Genomic DNA, 24,241 nt, shown 5'->3' with positions numbered 1-24,241 from the left:
GGCTTGCTATGAAGACACGGAGAGCTATTTTGGGATCTTCCAGTATCCTGCAATAGCACTGCAGTGTAGACATACCCTAAGAGAAATAAGGGCCTGCTTCTCAGTATATTTACAGTTCAAAGAAAAGAGAGAGTAGAACTACAGAAGTCCTACAGGAATAAGAGAGGGACTGTAAACATTGAGTTATTACACTTTATGGAAACAGACTGTCAAGAGTTATTTAATCTATAAGCATGCTGTGCATTAACAGCTACAAAGCAGTACCAATTATATAACTGTTATTAAAAGAAGCGGACATAACTTCTAATATGGGGCGTTAAATAAGAACTTTACCAACTTAAGAAAGTGCTTAACACCATTGAAAAGCTGTGTAACATTACCGTGAGTGCAAAAATGACACTCAGAATCAGATCAGAGATATTAATGTCACTGTAAGCAAGAGACAGAATTTACTTCAGAGAGAGATAATTGTAACTTTTGTCAAGAACTTGGAGTTATCTACCACTTCAAAGTATACTTTGCTTATATCTTAACAGTTTTTCAAAGCGTATTTTTTAAGTCAGATTTCTCATACAACTGTGCTAGGCATCATAAATTTTTTCAACAATACACAGCATATTTATATGCTGACATATAAGTCAATACGTATTTAAGTGAAGAAGATTGCTCCCCCACCATCCATATTAAAAGCAGAGTATCCAGATCATGGTGATCGTGAGAGTGATGCTGAAGACTGCTTCACTAATCATCATGGTTGGACTTATGTTACATAGGGGGTTTTGGCAGCATTTGAATTTAAACTTGGAAGTTCTGAATTCCTCTTCAATTGCATGTTTATTGCATTTGGAATATTTGTAGCAACCATGGAGTCTCTCTTTACCTTTAAAAAAAAATAAAGGGAGTTATGCAAAATTACTAGCTTTCTCTTGTAAAAACTATTTCACAAGATAACATTAGATATTCAGAGATTTTCCTGCCTTTGTTTTTTATTATAACAGGGTGCTTTTCTTATGAGCTCTTTGGGACACAGCAAACAGAGAAATCCAAAGAAGAAGTTACTCACCCTGTGAGGTAACGATTGTTCTTCGAGATGTGCCCCGTGGGTGCTCCACTCCAGGTGTTGGGTCCCATCCCAGCGCCGCGAATCGGAGAGCTATCAGAGCCGTGGTCCGCCGGACTGCGCATGCGTGGCTGCCCGAGGTGGCGTTCGCGCCTTTGATGTGTTGTGCGCGGTCCGGCTTGCTCAATTCCTCTCAGCCGCTCCCTGAAATGAGAAAATGAAAAATACCGGAGCGGGGAGGAAAGGCGGGTCATGGAGCACCCACGGGGCACATCTCGAAGAACAATCGTTACCTCACAGGGTGAGTAACTTCTTCTTCTTCGAGTGGCCCCGTGGGTGCTCCACTCCAGGTGACTTCGGAGCAGTACTCGAACACTTGAGCGCTCCGGAATTAAGGTTTATGGACATGCGAAAGTACTGCCGTAGCCACAGAGGAATTGGCAGCAAATTGGTTTACTACAGCGTAATGCCTCATAAAGGTAGAATGAGAGGACCATGTTGCTGCTCGACAAATGTCTCGGAATGGAACACCTCTAAGAAAAGCTATAGTCGTGGCTACTGCTCTCGTAGAATGGGCCTTAGGAGCACACACAAGAGGTTTGTTACGTATGGAGTAGCAGGTTGTAATACACGACACTATTAACCTCGCAATCCGTTGGGAAGTGATGGGTTGTCCCTTGGTTCGATCCGCTAATGACACTATTAGACGGTCCGATTTCCTAAAGTGTCGCGTTCTTTCGATATAAAAGGCTAATGCCCTCCTCACATCGAGCGTGTGCAACAGTGCATCTTCCCTTGAAGCATGAGGCTTGGGATAGAAACAGGGGAGAACAACTGGCTCGTTGATGTGAAAATCCAAACAAACTTTTGGAACGAAAGCTGGATGAGATCTCAACGTTACCAACTCTTTAGTAAACACCGTGTAAGGCGGTGATGACATGAATGCAGCTATTTCACTCACTCTGTGGGCTGATGTAATGGCAAGCAGAAAAAGCAATTTAGTGGTTAGAAGTTGCAACGGTATCGTAGCCAAGGGTTCAAAGGGGGGGCGTGTCAGGGAATCCAGAACAAAGTCAAATTCCAGGAAGGTGGTGGTGGTCGCCGTGGTGGGTTGAGATTTGTAAGTCCTTTTAGGAACCTCCTTGTGATGGGATGAGCAAATACAGAAAACCCATCCTGACCCTGATGAAAAGCACTAATTGCTGCTAGATGCACTCGCAGCGAGGCTATTGCAAGGCCCGTGTCGTGGAGGTGTAAAATGTAATCAAGTATCTGGGATATCTCTGCGACGTAAGCATCCCTACCATCACTGCTACACCACGTTTCAAATCTGGCCCACTTGGCGAGGTAGGTCTTTCGAGTGGAGTCTTTTCTGCTGTGTACTAATACTTGCTTGACTCTCTGTGAGCATGAGCGTTCGACTGGATTGAACCAGCGAGCATCCACGCCGTGAGGTGTAATGTTTCGCGTTTCGGATGGGAAAGGGAGCCGTTGTCCTGAGTCAAGAGATCTGGAAGCAGAGGAAGGGTGTACGGTGTCTTGATGGACATCTGGTGGAGTACTGAATACCAAGGCTGCCGTGGCCAAGCTGGGGCTATGAGAATTACTCGAGCCCTTTCTACAGTGATCTTTTCCAGGATCTTGGGAACTAGGACGATCGGGGGAAAGGCGTATAGCAGTGACGTTCCCCAATTGTGGAGAAAAGCGTCTCCCAAGGAGCGATGTCCAATCCCTGCCCCAGAGCAATAATAGGGGCACTTGGCATTGGCAGCAGTAGCGAACAGATCTATTGAGGGAAACCCCCATTGGGCGAAAATACCGTGTAGAATGTCCGTGCGAAGTTCCCACTCGTGGTCGTGGGGAAACAGCCTGCTGAGTGAGTCCGCAATAGTATTCTGGACACCCGGCAAATAGGAGGCTGTCAGGATGGTATTGATGCGGGTACACCAGTTCCACAAGTGCATTGCTTCTATACAGCGAGATCGGGATCGAGCCCCTCCCTGTCTGTTTACATAATACATGGTGGCAATATTGTCCGTAAGGATTCTGACAGTCGTGTTCCTTATATGGGACTGAAAATGCTGACATGCAAGACGTATTGCTCGTAACTCGAGAATGTTGATATGTAAGAGCATCTCCTGCGGAGACCAGCGACCTTGAACCGTCATGTCGTCCATATGCGCTCCCCAGCCAGTAAGGGACGCATCTGTTGTTATTTGCTTCGACGGTTGTGGACGGTGAAAAGGAATGCCTGCCATAACATTGGTCGGCTTGGTCCACCACTGTAGGGATTGTTGTACATGTGATGGTATCGCCACCACCTTGTGAATGCTGTCCATCGGAGTGTATACTGTACTCAGCCAGTGTTGAAGGCAGCGAAAATGTAACCTTGCGTTTTGAACAATAGTTGTTGAGGCGGCCATGTGTCTCAGCAGTTGTAACGGCACTCTGACGGGAATCGTTGGAGCATACGTCAGCGTGTGAACAAGATCTTGAATGGCGGCAAAACGTTCGGCAGGTAAATAAGCGCACGCTGTTCTCAAATCGAGCCTCGCCCCTATGAAGATCAGATCTTGTGTAGGTTCTGGCGAGGATTTCTGCATGTTTATGAGTAGACCCAGAGAGTGAAAAACCTGAGAGGCTGCTGTCACCATGTGTTTGGCCTCTGAATATGTTTGGCCTCTTAGGAGGCAATCGTCCAAGTATGGGAAAATTGTCACTCCCAGCCTGCGCAAATGGGCAGCCACTACCGCTAAAGTTTTGGTGAAAACTCTGGATGCACATGCCAAGCCGAAAGGTAGTACTTTGTACTGGAAATATTCTTGACTTAGCTGGAAGCGGAGAAAACGCCTGAGAAAACGCCTGTGTGCCACATGGATCGCTATGTGGAAGTAGGCATCTTGCAGGTCGAGGACTGCAAACCAGTCTCCCTTGTTCAACGACGGAATGATGGCATTTAGGGTCACCATCTTGAAGCAATGTTTCCTGAGGTAGCAGTTTAGCTTGCGTAGGTCCAAAATGGGTCTCCACCCTCCTGTCTTCTTTGGGGTAAGGAAGTACCGGGAATAAAATCCTTTTCCCCGAAACTGACTTGGTACCCCTCTCTATAGCACCGATATTCAGTAGGCGCTGAACTTCCTGTTTCAGCAAATGTTCGTGAGAGGGGTCCCTGAAAAGGGACGGGGTAGGAGTGGTGGTGGGGGGAATGGATAGAAAGGGGATGGAGAGACCAAATTGTACCACCTCCAGAACCCACTTGTCCGTGGTGATACTGGACCAGTGAAGGAGGTACTGTTTTAATCGATGGTGAAACATGTGTAAAGAGTCCTGTGGTACGTTGAACGTGGGGGTCGTGCTTGCGTCCTCGACGGGAAAGTCAAATTTGCTGCTTAGGTGCAGGTTGATTGGATGAACGGTTCGTTTGAGATCTCTTACGTTGAGAACGCTGCCGGAAGCACTGATTGTCTTGGGGACGTGCTTGATTCTTATTGAATGCATAAACTATCCTTACCAACGGAGGTACAAAACGTTTACGTTTATAGGGAGGTGTGTACATTCCCAAGGTACGTAAAGTGGTACGGGAGTCTTTGCCAGAATGAAGAACTTCGTCGGTGTTACTAGCGAAGAGCTTCTGTTTATCAAAGGGTAGATCTTCTACTATATTCTGAAGCTCCCGTGGAGTTCCGGCAGATGATAACCAGGAAGACCGCCTCATTGCGACCCCTGTAGCTGTGGTCCGTGCAGCTGTGTCGGCCACATCCATGGCCATCTGCAAAGTAGTACTGCAGGCTATATATCCTTCTTGGACTATGGCTTTCAGTAAGGGTTTCTTGGCATCAGTTAGATATTGTAGTAGCTCTGTAAGCTTTGAATAGTTATCAAAATTGTGGTTAGAAAGGTGGGCCGTATAATTTGCGATTCGTAACAATAACGTAGCCGAAGAGTAAACCTTTCTTCCAAACACATCCAATTTTTTATTATCCTTGTCTTGGATTGTATTCTTATATTGAGGAGCCTTAGCCCTCCGCTGTACCGCATCAACTACAAGAGAGTTGGGTTGAGGGTGGTTGAAAAGGAAATCCAGTCCTTTAGCAGGTACGAAATACTTTCTATCAACCCTCTTACTAGTTGGGGCAGCCGATGTAGGGGTTTGCCATATTTCGTCTGCCACTTCCATGATGGCCTCATCGATAGGGAGGGCGATTCTTGCCCGTTGTTGCTGTCGCAAATTCTTCAAGAGACGATGTTTCTTCATAGGAACGTCTGTTAACTGTATTTCCTGTGTGTTTGCAACCCTTTTGAATAGGTCCTGGAACTGCTTCAGGTCATTCAAGGGAGAGGCGTCATCTGGAATCATTGCTTCATCCAGTGACGACAAGGAACAGTCAGCTGGAGAAATGTGTGGCTGAGGATCTTCTGTCTCGGACAGTTGGCCCTCTTCTGCTTCTGAGAGATCCTGATGGATGGGTAAGTTTTCTGATGGAGGTGATGAAAACAATCTTTGTGGACGCTCTCGTAAGTGCTGCGCACTGGGTGATAGACGGGTACATGAAGAACCCCTATAAGATAGAGTAGCGTGACCAGGGTGGGGGGCGATCATATACAGCCCTATGGTAGCGCCCATAGTAACAGTCAGACCGTGCTGGTGAGGAGTATCTGGAGGATCCTGAACTGCGGATGTAGTAGATCCGCCGTGGCGACCGCCTAGGTGATCTATGCCTTGATGACCCCCTTGGGGAGCGAGAACGTGATGGGGGGCATCTTGTTTCTATATAGACTGTGTCCCCATGGGAAGGTCCTCTAAGCACTTGATAAGATGGAGAAAGGCTATAGTCCCGGTGCCTTCGGTACCTGTGTGGAGAAGGAGATGGTCCTGGAGAGAAGGTAGGCGAGGGGGAAAGCGCCCTGTAAGTTTCTTTCTCTGCGGCTTTGTAAGGCAGTGAAGCCTTGTCAATTTCTTCTGTTGGAGGAGAGCTCGGTGCTGCACGCGGCTGTAATGCCTCTGTATCGCCACATGGGGGCAGCGTTGACGGTGCCGAGGAAGAACCCGGTGCCGGCAGATCAGCCCGTGGTGCCGCCTGAGAGACTTGGCGGCTCGGCACCGAGGGGTTTAAAATCGCCGCCGCCGGCGCCGCTTGGGCAGCAGTTGGCGGTGCCGGCTTTCGCGCTCCTGCTGATGCCAGCTTCTGCGTGGTTTTTGGAGCTGGTGCCGGTCTCGTCTGTCCAGGAGCCCATTTCTGCCCTGGGATTGCTGACCCAGATGCCTCGTCAGGGCATCTCATTTTGGTGGTGTCTGGCAACGATTGAGCTGGGGACGCCTTAGTCTTTTTTGTAACGGCTGTCCCGGGAGACGTTGCCCGCCGTTTCTGGGCTGCTGTGCCGGAGGCAGGGGTGGCATCAGACTCTAGCGCCTTTCCATAAAGGATCAGCTTCAGGCGCAAGTCCCGATCCTTTTGAGCCCTCGCCGTCAGTTTGCTGCAGTGGATGCATTTTTGGGGGACATGCGTCTCACCCAAGCACCTGACGCAGGAATCATGCCCGTCGGATGCCGGCATGGGTTCTCGGCAGACTGAGCATTTTTTAAAACCGGGGGACGCCGGCATACTGAAGTAGTGGGGAGAGAGAAATTGACATGTACAATCTCTCCTATGCCCGTCCCCCTCAGGCCGCCGCAGAAACTGTCCAAAGTCTGTAGAAAAACTGTTTTTTTTTTTTGTTTTTTTTGTAGAACTGGTCAATTTAACGCAAAAGTAAGGAAGGAAGAGTTCTGAACAATTTACCAAATGTGAAGATTCTGGGAGAAAACAGTTGGAATGAAACTGACAAGAAGGAGCTCTCGTCTGCGACCGAGGGCAGCTGAGAGGAACTGAGCAAGCCGGACCGTGCACAACACATCAAAGGCGCGAAGGCAACCTCGGGCAGCCACGCATGCACGGTCCGGCGGACCATGGCTCTGATAGCTCTCCGATTCGCGGCGCAGGGACGGGACCTGACATCTGGAGTGGTGCACCCACGGGGCCACTCGAAGAAGAACCTGAACTTTATATGAGATTCTGAATTTCACAGATGGACTCATTTCAATAGATGGCTAGAACAGACACGTGCACACACAGGATGTAAAAGTTTAACCAGTAAACCAATAAGCATCATCTTATCTGTTTCTGTTATGGTTAAATTTTGCCCTCTTAGTGAGCGCTGGCTTCACCCCCAGGGAGCTGGCTGCCACCCTGTGCTGCAAGTTTTGCAGTACAAGGCTTATATTGCTGAGCCCACAGCAAGGGGAAGTAACCAGCTCTGCAGGAGCAAGGATGGCAACCAGAGCAGGTGAGTACCAGGTGTAGTAAGTTGAGGTCAGTAACATGGAGTCAGCAGGCCTAAATAGAGACCTGTAACATGAAAACAGCAACAGGCCTGCAATCTAGTGAGCAAGACTTTGGTTCAGTAACAGGAGCCAAGAAAGAGGCCCTATTGATAACTGTGCGATTGTGTAAGTTAGGTCGAGCATGGAAGGACACAGGGAGGTACTGGGTACAGACTGTAAGCCAAAGGGGAGTATTGGAACATCTTAATAGAAATGTCTTGGTACAAAAACTCCCTAAAAACTAATGCACATACCGACCTAGGTTCAGGACCGGGTCGAAATTGACAGCATGAAGGATAGTAAGTAAGCCCCCCTTCCATAAGGTGAGGGGTGGTAACTAGGCAACAGAGGGTGGTAACCTGGTACGTAAAGAAATGATGTAAGTTGTTTGTACCTGTCTATAAAAGGACACCGCAGAGGGTGCTCTCCGGCCGACCTTGGGGGGGGCGCACTAGGCGCCTGAACGGCAGGTGTCATTGCCTAAACTTACAGAGTGCACAGTAGCTTAACTTTGACTAACTGCTGTTAATATTTGTTATATGGCAATAGGCCTGCCCGGTGTTGGTACCTTGTCAACGCGGGCCATAGTGCCCAGTGGTGTAACATTGTACTGATCTCTGTTACCATCTGGTAGAGCTTCGCATTTGACAATAAACCTGCTCGATTGATTTCAAACCTTGCCTGCATCTGTCGTTTCCGGGGCCTCTCAGAGATCTCTTGTGTTGACCCAAGTGCACGGGGTCTAACACTCTAGATAAAGGGAGTACCGATTGTTACGCACGCAGCCGAAAGTTTAACAACGGAGTAGAGGTCCTGTCAGGAGCGCGCCAGGACAACCTTGACCAGACGACGCTGACACTGACAGTCCAGACCACCAAAGGTACCGAGGTACGAAAACACCGAGGTACGACACCAGGCGTGGTTTGCACTCTCCAGCTACCAGCCCTACTCCCAGGGAGCTGGCTGCACAAGGCTTAACTGCAGACTCCACAGCATGGGGCGGTTTTAAAGCTTTTTTTACAGCCTCAACACAGAGAGTTTTGTGGCTCTGGCTCATCTTTCAGACAAAAGTACTGCAAGACGCAGGCAAGTGGCTCTTACACAATATAAAACCAGTGCAGGGTGGAGACTGCTTCCAATACCTGACCTGGACAAAGGGGAACAGCTGTGAAATTCAGGCCTTAGTTCCCGGAATTCTCATTTGCATTCATTCCTAGCTGGAATGTAGAGTAGGGAACAATACTGGCAGGCATAAAAAAGCCTACAACTCAGTTTCCAAAATGAACTGCAGTGTAATTCAGTCATTTGGCATAAAGAAGCAATTTATACTCCAATCCTCAATCAGGAAAATGGAGAGTGCTGGCCCCCCCACTTGGTACAGTAAAACTCCGATGGTCCGGCATCTGAAGGTCCGGCACTCCTGATGGTCCGGCACCATCAGGAACTCAGAAGTGCTCCGGGCAGCCGGACCATTGGAGCTGCTCTGCCCCCAGCTTCGCCGATTCAGCCACTGCTAAAACTGACCAGCGACTGAATTGGGGAAGCCGGAGGCAGGGCAGCTGGGGCACTGCCGGGTAGGTCCCCTAGCGCTGCCCCTCAGGGCTGCGGGACCAACTGGGGAGCACCCCAGGTGTCCCCGATTCAGCAGCTGCTGAAACTGACCAGCGGCTGACTCCAGGAAGCCCGAGGCAGAGCTGCTCTGCCCCGGGCTTCCTAGAATCAGCTGCTGATCAGTTTCAGCAGCAGCTGACTTGGGGACACCTGGAGTAGAGCAGCTGGGGTGTTGCCAGGTTGGTCCCCGCAGTGCCGAGGTGTGGCACTGCGGGAACCAACCCGGCAGCGCCCCAGCTGCTCTGTCCCAGGCATCCAGATTCAGCCGCTGTTGAAACTGACCAGAAGCGGCTGAATCTGGACGCCTGGGACAGAGCAGCTGGGGTGCTGCCAGGTTGGTCCAGTAGCACCGAGAAGCAGCGCTGCGGGACCAACCCAGCAGCACCCCAGCTGCTCTGCCCCAGGTGTCCACAAGTCAGCTGCTGCTGAAACTGATCAGCGGCTGATTCCAGGAAGCCCGGGGCAGAGCAGCTGGAGTGCTGCCGGGTTGGTCCCGCCGCGCCAAGGGTCGGCGCTACTGGACCAACCCGGCAGCACTCCAGCTGCTCTGCCCCAGGCGTCTCCAATTCAGCCGCTGCTGGTCAGTTTCAGCAGCGGCTGAATCAGGGACGCCTAGGGCAGAGCCGGACTATCGGAAGGGGGGGCTATGAGGGGTTTAGGGTGGCATCCCCCCCCACCCCAGACCCCTCATATCCCCCCCTTCCGATAGTCTGGCATATTTGATAATCCGGCACCTCCTGGGTCCCAAAGGTGCCTGATTATCGGAAGTTTACTGTAGTGAGATTTCCTCCGTTCACCAGTTTCCCACAAGCCCACCAGACATGCAATAGAACAGTCTGTTAGATATTAAACTGCAGAATGGGATCTTAAGTAAAAAACTGTGTCCCTTTGGAACATCCACAGATGTTTTATATAGTTCAAACTGTATTCATGCACATAATCCTATATACAGCTGAAGGAGTTAACAAGGACTTCATTAAGAGTGCACTTCAAATGGACATTCATACGCAGATTGTAGAAATAAAATTTCTACACTTGATTACATTGGAATCATTAAAATTAAACCTTATTTACTGTACTTAAAGCAACCAAATTTGGGATTGTAAACATACCAATTTTAAGCCGCAAGCAAGAATCAAGGCCACTTGCACAGGTAATATTTGTCTTACATGGCCCAACAGTAAGTGAACAGTTGTAACAATCCAGCATATAACCTGAGAGAGAGAGAGAGAGAGAGAGAGAGAGTTTATTACTTAGTAAGCAGCTTCTTTCTCCTTCTACATTAGATGTTCTGACAATTGACTTTTCAAGATTGTTAGATCAAAACAGTGATAAATCCCTAAATTATAACCTAACGATAATCTGGTTTAAATACTGAAGCACCTTTCAGTCAGATCACCCAATGCTATAGTATTCTAATTCCAACAGTGAAGTTATATTTAACTCCTAATGCATTCACAAGAATCCAGGGAGATAGATTTACATAACTAGTGCTTCCTGTTCCAAAAAGATCCTCAATTGCAGCAGTTGGCAGGGAGTTCTCTCCGGACCTGACTCCAACAAGGTCCAGAACAACTGAGACTGGATTTAAACAGATTATGTAATTGCTGCTCCATATTCTTGGGGACTGCAGCCTCCATTCCATTAGTATCATTTTCTCCTTTGTTTTACCAGTGACATCTGTACTGCCCACACCCACCCACTTCATCAAAACTTCCTTAACCCTTCTCTCCTCCTAGTTCTATTGGTCTCACCCCTCCTTCTCTATTACCTTCCCATTTCTGCTCTCATGAATTCTACCTCTTACCATCCCCTCATTTTACCAGTCTTTTCCTTAACTTAATATTCTAGCAAGTCTTCAGTTCTCCTTAATTCCAAGCCCAGGTGTCTACTGGAATACATGCTATAGCACAGGTTTTCCCAGCCTATGGGTCTGGACCCAAATATGGGTCGCCAAGTGTTTCCCCAGGTGGCTCTGCCCTTCCGCCACCCCCCATTTTTTAATTGCTTTGGGTCAGCAAGTCTTCCTGAATTGTCAAAATGGGTCCCCATCTGGAAAAGGTTGGGAACTGCTGAATATGCATAAAAGAAACAGCAGTATAACCAAAATATGCTCACAAGTTGTTATAGACTCATAGACTTTAAGGTCAGAAGGGACCATTATGATCATCTAGTCTGACCCCCTGCACAGTGCAGGCCACAAAATCTCACCCACCCCTCCTAGAATAATCCTCTCACCTATATCTCAGATATTGAAGCCTTCAAATACTTTGAAGACCCCAAGATGCAGAGAATCCTCCAGCTGTGATCTGTACCCCATGCTACAGAGGAAGGCGAAAAACCTCCAGGGCCTCTGTCAATCTACCCTGGAGGAAAATTCCTTCCCGACCCCAAATATGGCGATCAGCTAAACCCAGAGCATGTGGGCAAGACTCATCAGCCAGACACCCAGAAAGTTCTCTATAATAACTCCTATCATCCCTCCATTGACCTATTTCCCACTGATAATGAATGGTCAATTAGTTACCAAGATCATGTTATCTCATCAAACCATCCCCTTCATAAATCCATCTAGTTTAATCTTGAAACCAGATAGATCTTTTGCCCCCACTACTTCCCTTGGAAGGCCGTTCCAGAACTTCACTCCTCTAATGGTTAGAAACCTTCGTCTAATCTTAAGTCTAAACTTCCTACTAGCCAGCTTATATCCATTTGTTCTTGTGTCCACATTGGTATTAAACTTAAATAATTCCTCTCCCTCCCTGGTATTTATCCCTCTAATATATTTTAAAAGTGCAATCATGTCCCCCCTCAGCCTTCTTTTGGTTAAAGTAAACAAGCCTAGCTCCTTGAGTCTCCTTTCATAAGACAGGTTTTCCATTCCTCGGATCATCCTAGTGGCCCTTCTTTGTACCTGTTCCAGTTTGAATTCATCCTTCTTAAACATGGGAGACCAGAACTGCACACAGTATTCCAAATGGGGTCTCACCAATGCCTTGTATAATGGGACTAACACCTCCTTATCCCTACTGGAAATACCTCGCCTAATACATCCCAAGATCATATTAGCCTTTTTCACGGCCATGTCACAATGGCGGCTCATAGTCATTCTATAATCAACCAGGACTCCGAGGTCCTTCTCCTCCTCCGTTACTTCCAACTGATGTGTCCCCAGCTTATAACTAAAATTCTTGTTATTAATCCCTAAATGCATAACCTTACACTTCTCACTATTAAATTTCATCCTATTGCTATCACTCCAATTTACAAGATCATCCAGATCTTCCTGTATGATATCCCGATCCTTTTCTGAATTGGCAATAGCTCCCAACTTTGTGTCATCTGCAAATTTTATTAGGACACTTCCACTTTTGGTGCCAAGATCAGCAATAAAAAGATTAAATAAAATTGGCCCCAAAACTGATCCCTGAGGAACTCCGCTAGTAACTTTCCTCCAACCTGACAGTTCACCTTTCAGTATGACCCGCTGTAGTCTCCCCTTTAACCAGTTGCTTATCCACCTCAACTTTCATATTAATCCCTATCTTTTCCAATTTAACCAATAATTCCCCATGTGGTACTGTATCAAATGCCTTACTAAAGTCGAGGTAGATTAGATCCACTGCATTTCCTTTATCTAAAAAATCTGTTACTTTCTCAAAAAAGGAGATCAGGTTGGTTTGGCACGATCTACCTTTTGTAAAACCATGTTGTAATTTGTCCCAATTGCCATTAGCCTCAATGTTTCTAACTACTTTCTCCTTCAAAATTTTTCAGGATCTTACATACTACAGATGTCAAACTAACAGGCCTATAGTTACCCGGGTCGCTTTTTTTCCCTTTCTTAAAAATCGGAACTATATTAGCAATTCTCCAGTCAAATGGTACAACCCCTGAGTTTAGAGATTTATTAAAAAATTTTGCTAATGGACTTGCAAGTTCATGTGCCAGTTCCTTTAATATTCTTGGATGAAGACCATCTGACCCTTCTTTTCTCTCCCTGCTCCTAATGCGTGACTCCCTCCTGGGCAGGGAACATATCCTTTGTTCTGTAACATTCCTACCAAACTTTGAGCACTATGGGCTGAAGCTTGCTCTTCTAAAAGTGAACGGTTCCCTGCAGGACCTGGCCAGATGAAATCAGACGCTTAATAAGCAAATCTCAGATACATCCTATTCAATATAAATCCAATTCAATATAAATCCATTTATACCACATTTTAACATATCCACCAACCACATTATCCCCTCCCCTTTTTACTGCAGCCAAGTTAGTCCTTCATTGATGATTAGCAAATGAATAGGCCGTACGAAATTCATCGTCCATTATTGACAATTTCACAGCCATAGGATTTCAAAATTGGTAAATTTCACATTTTCAGCTGTTTAAAAACGGATACAAATATTTACAGGTGTTACAACATTTCAGGTATTCTAACTATGGGATCCCAACCTAAAGGATCACAAACTGGTTGAGGGAGGGTCATAGGATTTCCACCTCATTTCTGTGCTGCCTTTAGAGTTGCAGAATTTTCTGCAGCTGCAGGAAGTTCCAAGAGGTAGGTGGCAGATCTGATGTCCCCTGTCATGCTGGGAGCATCCCAGGTAGGAGTGACCAGGGTTGGGAGGGACTAGCTAGGACAATACTTGCTCTCTCTTTCCACAGCTGTAAAAAGCTCTGCACCTCCTGCCCCATTTTCACTTCTTGCCCCTGTTCTTTCCCTATGCAGTCAGACCTAGGCACCCCATTTTGATGGGGTACTCCCAACAGCACAGGGAACATAAAATCCAACTTCACAAGTCTTCTACAGCTGCAGTAACCTGTGGCTAGGTCTACACTAGAAGATAAGTTCAAATTAAGATATGCAACTCCAGCTACGTTAATTATGTAGCTGAGTCAAAGTTTCTTAAACTGCATTTTGTCGCCATCCACACAGCAGGAGGTTGACAGAAGCACACTCTTCCTTTGACTTCCCTTACTCTTCGTAGGAGCAGGACTACTACTGCCAAGAGAACTGGCCTCTCCATTTGAATTAGTGAATTTTCATGGACCCACTAAATTGAACCCTGGAAGATCAACTGTGGCAGCTTCGATTTTCTCTGCAGTGTAGACATGGACTTAGTGTTCTGACGTGGTCCTCTCTCCTCCTCCTCGCCTGAAAGATAATCTTCGTATGTGCCAGCATGTGCAAGTGCTCACTTGGTCTCACTCATCTGTCTTTCCCTTGTGGTAGAGACATTTGAAAAGACTTCATTTTTTAGTTTATAAACCTGCAAAGTCTACTTCAGAATTAAGATTTTAGTAATAAGAAGAGTTAGAAATTAATATCCCATGTAGGATGACCTTAGAGATTCCTCTATAAAATTTCCACATGCCCCCTACTTAAGACAGATGTGTAATAGCCTGCACCTTTAATGCTAGATACAGCCAAAACATCCTATGCAGCTTGGCATTCCAAGCTCTTCATCTGCTTGCCCTTGATTTCTTCCATATTAATATTTACCTAATTCAAACTTATGCTGATGGTCTATTGCTGAAGAAGGATTCTGTTATTGCACTGGGCTACAATTGGTTTGTTGTCTGGAATACAACACATCCCGCATAAAAAAAAGCAGATTGTCAGACCACAGAGCAAAACCAGGTGTAGCTAAACTCAGCAAGGGGAGGAGTATACTTCCCAGGGCTAGACAGCACCACAGATCAGTAAGCATAGCGTAGTGAGTGGGTCAGAATAGGTTTTGGGAAGAAGTTCTGCCATGTGAAAGAAAGTGTAGAGAGGATTCTCCCCCGAATAATTGCTCTGCACCACCATAGCTAATTGAGTCTGTTGTGGAACTCGTGATTTGGCCTTTAAAGTAGACTCTCTCCAGTACACCTACCAGAACTGCAAAACAGAGCCAGAATGAAGAAGACAGTGAGGAGGACACAATTCATTTTGCTCCCATTCATGTTTCTTCCTTTATCTGGAAGCAAAAACACAGTCATTACATGCCTTAGCTCATAATATTGAATGCTTACAAAATATCTACAAAACCAACCTTTCTAAGGTCAACAGGACCTAGAGGATCTAGTTCGGGACCAAGGTGCCAACGTGGAGATAATGATGCTCCAATAGCTCACAGGGATGTTAGGGAAATAAAGTCATTAGCATGAGAGATACATTGACTTTTACAGTGATATGGCTGATTGCTCTAATTTATGTGGCCCCTGTGACAGATACAGATTCTTCAGAGAATCCCAGCTCTCATTAATAAAGTTAATTTCTCCTAGGGTGACCAGATGTCCTGATTATACAGTGACTGTCCCGATATTATGAGTATCTTTGATAAGATCCCCTTTGCCTTCCCTGTCCTGATTTTTCACACTTGTTATCTGCTCAGCCTAGTTTCTACTTATCGGGTGATGAATAAACAACATTCAAAATGTCAATGAAGTGGGTAAAAAAAGCAAAGTGATGAAGTCTGCCAGAAAATGCAGCCAGCTTGTTAAAGCAAGTTTTCTACCTCCATTCATTTCACTAAATTCTGAAGCCTAATGATACTTAAAGTAACACTGTTACTATTTCACTTCTGATCATTTTAGCAGAAATGCACGTGGTCAGCCACAAATTTCAGAGAGGAAAACTGTAAGTTGCTGCAGAAGTGAAAGCAAACTGAACAGAAGGGACACCGTTAGCAATGAAGATAAAGGAGCTTGGCAAGCAAGAGCATTGGTGAGAGAGTTCTCCAGGTAAAGGAGGAGTGATGATCATGGGTAAGTGGTTGTCTCTAAATATAGTGTGCTGAGCTTGTTTGGCGGTTCATGTATGGAGCTTTTTAAATGAGGCTGAGACACAAACCATTTCATACCTATCAAGCCTTAATCAGTGGACAAGTGGTACTCAGAAGGCCATGAAGAGCTCACTCCTAAGTGGGGAGCTTAGTAAATGGGGGAGTTTGGCAAGGGAGCTTGGAGGGGGTGTTTGAAGCAGGCAATATGAACTTGGCAGTCTTTAAACACTTCAACTAAACACAAAACCACCAGATTTATTAAAAAAAAAAAAAAACCCTCTATCAAGAAACTAATTAGCTGAACCAGTAAAAGAGAGATTGAAGGCAGAATCCCAGTAGCAGAGTAGTGGCTATCCTGTTTATTGCACCCAATGTAGTACCTGCCCTATAGACAGATGGTGTAAGTGTACATTCAATGCAGAGAGTGGGCTTTCCAGACCAAGGTGACTGAATTGGAGGAGCTGAGAGAAGCAGAGACACACACAGACAAGACCTTCTGGGACACAGTAGAACAATCCCACCCCTGGTCACCTCCTCTCTGCTGTTGAGGAGGGTGAAAGCCTCAGGGAAGGACAACATCCGACTGTAGCAGAGGGAAATTATCCCATAGCTGGGACTCTCTCTCCAGCTGATATTGTGGTATTCTCTTGCACTGAAGATAACTCTCCAGGACAGCAAATGCAAATTATTAGGAAAAGGCAGGTGTTAGTCATAAGGGATTTGATCATTAGAAACAGGAATCTGCATTTGCTACCACTGGGAGAACCGTATGGTGACTTGCCTGCCTGGTGTGAATGTTGAAGCTCTCTCGACACATCTGGATAGGCATATCTGTCATACTGATGAAGAGCTGGTGGTCATGTACATATAGGTACCAAAGACATAGGGAAGGATAGGAAGAAAGATCTGGAGGCTAAATTTAGGCTGCTAGGAAAGAGACTGAAATTCAGGACCTGAATGGCAACATTCTCTGAAATTATTCTAATTCTACACTCAGGACCACACAGACAAGCAGAACTGTTGGAGCTCAATACATGGATGAGACGATGGTATAGGGAGGAGAGGGTTTAGATTTATCAGGAAACGGGAAGCCTGGGTTCCACCTAGTCCAAAAGGGAACCAGTTTGACGACACCTAAAATCAAAAAGGTTGTAGAGCAGTTTTTAAAACTAAGAGCTGGGGAGATGCCGATGGGTGCTGAAAAGCACATGTATCAGACAGACATCCCTTGGGGAGGATCAAAAAATAGAGATTCTCTATGTCCAAGTAAAGAAGCGAGGATGGAAAATATGGGAAAGATCAGATGAGAAACAGTCAAATAATAATAAAAAAAGGCCCATTCAATCACATCAGGTAATGGCAATCAGGTAAATAGTAATCAGGTAAATAGTGACAAATTTTTGAAGTGCTTATTTATTTACAAATGCTAGAAGTCTAAAAAGGATGAACTAAAGTGCCTTGTATTGAGTGAAGATATAGATGTAATAGGCATCATAGAAACTTGGTGGCATGATGATAATCTATGGGACACAGTTATACCAGGGTACAAAATATATTGAAAGGATAGAACAGGATGTGAAAGAAAGCATATCAAATGAAGTAAAAACCTTAAGTATGCTAAACTGTTCCATAGAATCTTTAACGTGAATATAGTAACGTGAATATAGTAGTAGGGATATATTAATGACCACCTGATCCGAATATTGAAAATGACTGTGAAATGCTAAGTGAGATTAGAGAGGCTATAAAAATAAACTCTAGGGGGAATTCAACTATCCCCATATTGACTGAGTACATATCACCTCAGGATAGGATGCACACAAAGTTTCTTGACATCTTAAATGACTGCTGCTTGATACAGCTAGATCTGGAACCCACAAGGAGAGGCAATTCTTAATTTAGTCCTAAGGGGAGCACAGGATCTGGTCCAAGAGGTCAATACAGCTAGACCACTTGGAAATAGTGACCATAATACAATAAAATTTAGCAGCAGCTCAACACTATGGCATTTCATTGCAGAAAGGGGAAACCACACAAAAAATGTAGTTCAACAGAAATTTAAAAGATATAGTGGCAGAAATAAAATACCTGCAAAGACAGCATAATAGAGGCTCAACTTAAATGTATGTCCCAAATTCAACAAAGTAACAGAACCAAAAAAGTGGCACCCTGGCTTCATCACCAAGTTTAAAAAAAAAGAAGTGAGAGATAAAAAGGCATTGTTTAAAAAGTGGAAGTTGAAACCTTGTGAGGAAAATAAGAAGGAGCATAAACTATCAAATGAAGTGTAAAAATATAATAATGAAGGCCAAAAAAGGAATCTGAAGAACAGCTAACCAAAAACCTCAAAGTTAATAGCAAAACTTTTAAGCAAGTCATAATCAGGAAGTCTGCTACACAACCAGTGGCCCCATGGGATGATCAAGGTGCCAAAGGAGCACTCAAGGACAAAAAATAATAATAATAATAATTGCAGGGAAACTAAATGAATTATTTGCATTGATCTCCATGGCTGAGGATGTTCAGGAGATTTCCAAACCTGAGCCATTCTTTTTAGGTGACAATCTGAGAAACTGTCCCAGATTGAGGTATCATTAAAGGAGGTTATGGAACAAATTGGTGAACTTAACAGTAACAAGTCACGAGCACCAGATGGCATTCACCCAAGAGTTCTGACAGAACTCAAATATTGAATTGCAGGATTACTAACTGTGCTTTGTAACCTATGCTTTAAAGCATCTTCGGTACCAAATGACTAGAAGATAGCTAATGTGATGCCAATCTTTTTAAAAAGCTTTACAGGTGATCCTGGCAATTACAGAACAGTAAGTCTAATGTCAGTATCGCGCAAATTGGTTGAAACTATGGTAAAGACTAGAATTGTCAAAAACATAGATACACATAATTTGTTGGGGAAAGTCAACATGCTTTCTGTAAGGGGAAACAATGCCTTACTGGAGTTCTTTGAGGGGAGAGTTAAAAGACAGGAAATAAAGGGTAGGAATAAATGTTCAATTTTCAGAATGGAGAGAGGTAACTAGTGGTGTCCCGCAGCGGTCTGTATTGGGACCAATCCTATTCAACATATTCATAAAAGATCTGGAGAAAGAGGTACTCAGTGAGGTGGCAAAACTTGCAGATGATACAAAACTGCTCAAGATAGTTAAGATCAAAGCATACTTTCAAAAGGAGCTCACAAGACCAGGTGACAGGGCAACAAAATAGCAAATGAACTTTTAAGTTCATAAATGCAAAGTAATGCTCATTAGAAAACAGTCCCACTTATGTACAAAATGAAGACTAAATTAGCTATTACCACTCAAGAGAGAAATCTTGGAGTCATTGTGGATAATTCTCTGAAAACATGCACTTAATGTGCAGCAGCAGTCAAAAAAGCAAACAGAATGTTAGGAATAATTAAAAAGGAATAGCAAAGAAGACAGAATATCATATTGCCTCTGTATAAACCCATGGTACATACACATCTCGAATACCATTTACAGATGTGGTTGCTTCATTCCCCCCCCCCATTCAAAATCTCTTGCATTGGAAAAAGTTTAGAAGTGGACAAAAAAATGATTAGGGGTTTGGGACAGTTGCCATATGAAGAGAGGTTAAAAAGACTGGGACTTTTCAGTTTAGACAAGAGGAGACTAAGGGTGTGTGTGTGTGTGTATTAAAGAGAATTATAAAATCATGACAGGTGTAGAGAAAGGGAATAAGGAAAAGTTATTTACTTGTTCCCATAAAATAAGAACCTAGAGGTCACCAAATGAAATTAACAGGTAGCAGGTTTAAAAACAACTCTCTCTTCACACACCACACACTCAATTGTTGGAACTCCTTTCTAGTCCATGTTGTGGTGATCAGGACTTTTAATAGGGCTCAAAAAGGAACTATATAAATTCATGGAGGAGAGGTCCATCAAGGCTTAATAGCCAGAATGGGTAAGAATGGTGTTCCTAGCCTCTGTTTGTTAGGGGCTGGGAATGGGTGACAGGTGAGGGAATCACTTGATTACCTGTCTTGTTTATTCTCACTGCAGCACCTGGCAGTGGCCACTGTGGGAAGACAGGATACCGGGCTAGACGGACCTTTGGTCTGGCCCAGTATGGCCATTCTTATAATGAAAGGACAGAAACAGCATTGATCCTGAAGCATATTTTTTGCATCATTCAGTGGGGGCAACAGCAATAAGGCACTTAAACAGTAAATATAGCAACTAGTAAGTTAGCTACTACAGGAGAGCCATGTCCCACTCTAGGGGCCTCCTAAGCATCCAGACTGGTGGTCTTAAACTCAGTTGGTGGTGTTCTGCTTGTTTCCCCCACCCCTTAATCTATTCGCACACACACAGTTTTATCCATTTCCATCCCTCCTGGGCTATGTCTACACTGGCAGGTTCTTGCACAAGAATGGCTGTTCTCACTCAAGAACCCACAGAGCATCCACACTGCCCGCCCGCTGTTGCGCAATAAGTTTTACAGTACAGCGTCAGAAGACAGGGCTTCTTGCGCAAGAGTTACACTCTTTTCTAACAGGTATAAGTCCTCTTGCGGAAGAGGGTAGTGTGGACGCGCGGCAGGGGTTTCTTGTGCAAGAAAGCCCTATGGTTACAATGGCCATCAGAGCTTTCTTGAGCAAGAGAGCATCCACACTGCCATGGATGCTCTTGCACAAAAGCACATGGCAGTGTGGACGTGTTCTTGCACACGAGTTCTTGCACAAGAACCCTTATGCAAGAACTCACCAACATAGACACAGCCCTTGTGTTTTGCTTTATTAGGTTAACAAGCATTCAAAATAGAGTTTAAGGCCATCCATTCTCCTGGGTCTTTCCCTCCTGTTGTCTCACTCCCAAAGTTTCAAGTTTCTCTACTGGAACCAATTAGGTGAGAACTCCGCAGGGTCACTGGCTTCCTTCTTTCTGCTGTCACTGTGGAACCTGGCAACTCCTGCTCAGGAACAGTACTCCCTTAGTAATCAGAGTTTTCGACTGCAGGGCAAAGTCGGTGAGACTTTCCCACACCAGCCTTCTATACTCCCTATAAGCTCTCTAAGGACAGGGGCTGCCTCATGGAGCAGTTACTAAAATAACTGATTTTTAACATCCCTAGTAATTATATTGCATTATTTTGACAAATAAGCACATTTTTAACATGGCCACAGACTTTCCCCAGGGAGTATTTTAGAGCTGACTTGACAGATTTTTTTGCTCTTTGGCTACCTTGCAGCAACAAGAGGAACACAGCCTTATCTACCCATTCCAGCTGCTTTATGCTTCCCTACTTATAGAGAAAACACAGGCCCAATGCCGGAGGCTGCTAATGCAGCATTACTGTTGAGCCAAGAGGGGGGCAAGTATTACAAACCCTACAGGGGCCAACTACAGCAGCTCTGTTGCAACGAAGAGGCGCTACTATAGTGGGCGCCAAGTCCTGGATCAGCACAAGGCTTGCAGAGGACAACACGCTGAAGAGTCACGCAGCCGGCCCGGCCATTTCCAGGCACAAAGGAGGACTGGAAAGTTTGGGTGAAACCTGCCGTTCAAGGAGCCAGAGCTCGAGGCAGCGCTTGGGGGGGAAACAAATTCTGTAGCCCAGGCGCCTCGGTTTCCGTCCTGGGGCGGGAGAGGGGCCGCACAGCCCCCGCCTCATCAGCCGTGCGGGGGACGGAAGCAAGGAGGGAAAACGCGGGGCTCTGGCCCAAACCGTTATGCTCCGGGAGCCTCGCCTGACAAGAGGCCACGCCCCGCCCGCGGACAGGCGCCCCCGCTCCCCAGCTGCCGGTCTCGCGCCACCTGCCGAGAGCTCTGCCTGGGGAACTGACCGGCTCGCAGCCTCCGCTTCTCGCAGCGCCCCGGAAAAACGCAGCGAGTCTGCCGAGCTCAGACACTGCTGGAATAGCCCGAGCGCCCCACCCTGTTGACTCCTACCCAGAGACTGGAGGCAGCCGCTTCCTGCGGATGATTGAACAGCTGCCCGGACGCCGTCCAGAGGTCAGGGGCAGCGGACATTGGTAGGGCGACAAGAGGAGTCTGAGCATGATTGGCGGCTCCTCGCCCTAACAGCCCCCAGTCCTGTGGCAGCCCCTCATCTGAAGCAGTGGGTTTTGCCCGCAAAAGGTCATGCTACTTACTCTCTTTCTCTAGACATCGTCTCTGAAGTCCCACAGGACTATTGGTTGTTTTTAAAGTTACAGACTAACAGAGCTACCCCCTCTGAGACTGGAAGACTAACAGTGTCTCTACACAGCTCCCTAAACTCCAAATTGCAGATCTTATCTCAAATTGATTTTGAAATTTAGCACATCTACACGGTGCCAAATTTCAAAATAACATACTATTTCATCTAACCAAACACATGTAATAATCCAGGCCTTCATTACCTCAGACCTGAGCCTCCCCCTCTTTTCTGAGTTACCCCTTGCCACACAGAATTTCACTGGTCTATTATTAAAGGACCACCCAATCCCCATCAAATTACCTAGCATATGTTTTCAATTCCTGTTGGAGGAAAGTCAAGACAGAGGCCGGAGACCTGATGAACCGAACTTTAATACACAGCGGTGTAGAGAAATCACAAGGGGATTTCTACTGGACACAGCCAGGGGAACTCTTTTATACACCAGCGCAGTAAACAACCACTACCTGACATGCCAAACCTTATTGCTGGGCAGGATACAGCAGCTATCATGTTTGGCTGAGAGCCAAACATGTTACAGTTTTTTCTTTTCCCGCCTAAACATGCTTATCCTGCCCCCACTCAGTATTCCCCTTTGACCTGCCTCCACTTATGTTAGGAGCCTGCTTCCACAGAATCAACTCAATTCCTAATCATACACTGTCAGATTGTGGGCCTACAGAAACTATTTCTAAATCAGGCCCAATAGATGTAACATGGCTTCCTGGATAGTTGTGTAATATAAGATATAACATACTGTATAGGCAGATAAACACCATTCCTTTATCTTCAACAGTTGCGCAAAAGTCAACTTGTATAAAATTACTATCGGCATGTACATCAGATGGACTTTCATGCTGAGTGTAGTTAACAAATCTCTCATATCTATATTTTGGAGTGCATCAGTCTGTCTGTGAATCCATTTCTTCAAGACTCCCCCTAAACCACAAGAACTAGTTTACCAAAAGACCGTCAAATTTGATATGCAGCTTCCTTTTTCCCTAACTGAAACCAAAGTCACGGTTTGGTTGTGCCTGGAAAACAGGAAATGCTGGGAACGGGACTGTTTTAAAGGGAGGGGACAGAGACCAGAAGGACACAAAAGGGAGTGGCACAGAGAAGAAGGATGAGATTCTGAGAGTGGCTACAGGGAGCAGCTGCAGCTCAAAGAGAGTGGTCAGCAGGGCTGGGGCTCTGCCATCTTGCCTGTCTCCAGACTGGCTCCTGTTGTGGCAAGCCTTGGCCAGGCCCCCTCTTCTCTCCACCTTCTTTCTTTGTAGTTTCTCCCTCACCTCAGCTATCAGTAGGAGCTGATAGATATGTCGTGGGGGGCCTCTGCTGCCTGGCCTCTGCGTGGAGAACCTCCTTTTTCCATCTTCTTGGGGGACTGTTGCTCCCCCTGGGACAGAGAGGTAAGGGGGCTGCTTTAGGGCAATGCCTGGGGCCCTCTCTCCCCACAGCTTTCTCTGTGGTAGGGGAGTGGGGGAAGTTTGTAAGGGGCCCTCTCTCCATCTGGGTTCCTGGGGTGGTTGGTGTAGTTTTTTTATGTGGAGTGCTGGAGGTGGTTCCCTCCCACATACACACACATCCCTGCTGTTGCTGCTGCTGCTCCCTCCCCCGGCCTCAGTTGCTGCAAGGGCCTTTTTCCATTCTTGGCCCCATTGCTTGTTGTCCCCCCTCCATTTGCTCTGGTTGGTCCTGCAGCAGGTGCTATGGACCTGCTACTCAGGCGCCATGGGCACACCTGCTCTCCTCCCTCCCCCAACAGTGTCTAGCTGCCCTTCTCCCCCCCCTTCTTCTAGCAACAGACCCTTCCCCCCCTTCTTCTAGCAGCAGACCCTTTCTCACTGCCTGCCCTCCCTCTCCACTTCTTTCCCCCCTTTCTATGTGCCCATGCCCCCCCCTTTATTTTATTTTGTTTGGCATCTGAGCCTCCCCTTCTTTTCTGAGTTACCCCTTGCCACACAGGATTTCACTTACCCCATGTTGCTAATATAATTTACCCCCTCATCTTTCCAGTGCAGCCCAAGGAGCAGGTCTTTCCTTCCTGTGCTGGAAGTTGTACCTCTTGTCTTTCTACCCCCCTCCTTTCTGTATTGCTTCCCTTCCACTCTGCTTCCAGCCTGGGGTGAGGGAGTGCTGAACCTTCCTCTTCCCCTTGCTCCCTCCCCTGAGACTTTTCCCCCTCCCCCAATTGCTGTTCCTGTCCTTCCCTCCCCACCTAGGACAACAGTGGAGGAGCTGTCATGTGATACC

General features: G+C 46.1%; 1 protein-coding gene across 7 annotated transcripts; it reads right to left on the bottom strand.

Moving 5' to 3' along the window:
• Positions 1 to 178: 178 nt before the first annotated feature.
• LOC102443421 (CD59 glycoprotein-like) lies at positions 179 to 24,121 on the bottom strand. Of its 7 annotated transcripts, none has more exons than XM_075927675.2 (4): positions 23,966 to 24,121; positions 14,913 to 14,996; positions 10,145 to 10,246; positions 179 to 880 (listed from the first exon to the last, which is right to left on the bottom strand). In XM_075927675.2, exons 2-4 carry the CDS (start codon positions 14,980 to 14,982, stop codon positions 684 to 686), a joined length of 369 nt encoding a protein of 122 aa, XP_075783790.1. In that variant the 5' UTR covers positions 14,983 to 14,996; positions 23,966 to 24,121; the 3' UTR covers positions 179 to 683. The 7 variants fall into 7 exon arrangements, with proteins under 7 accessions (XP_075783790.1, XP_075783785.1, XP_075783788.1 ...); XM_075927670.2 differs by lacking the exon at positions 23,966 to 24,121 and adding an exon at positions 22,289 to 22,429; XM_075927673.2 differs by lacking the exon at positions 23,966 to 24,121 and adding an exon at positions 21,739 to 21,897.
• Between the last annotated feature and the right edge of the window lie 120 nt (positions 24,122 to 24,241).

The sequence above is a fragment of the Pelodiscus sinensis genome, chromosome 5 (genome assembly GCF_052426305.1).
Source record: "Pelodiscus sinensis isolate ZL-2025 chromosome 5, ASM5242630v1, whole genome shotgun sequence".
NCBI lineage: Eukaryota > Metazoa > Chordata > Testudines > Trionychidae > Pelodiscus > Pelodiscus sinensis.
This window is presented reverse-complemented; position numbering and strand designations above follow the sequence as displayed.

Bases quoted from the DNA above. Each gene is read 5' to 3' on its own strand.
- LOC102443421 (XM_075927670.2), bottom strand. The intron at 10,247-14,912 runs GTAGGTGTACTG...TCTCTCTCTCAG, and splicing joins GGCTCTGTTTTGCAGTTCTG to GTTATATGCTGGATTGTTAC. The intron at 881-10,144 runs GTATGTTTACAA...TTTTTTTTAAAG, and splicing joins TTGCTTGCGGCTTAAAATTG to GTAAAGAGAGACTCCATGGT.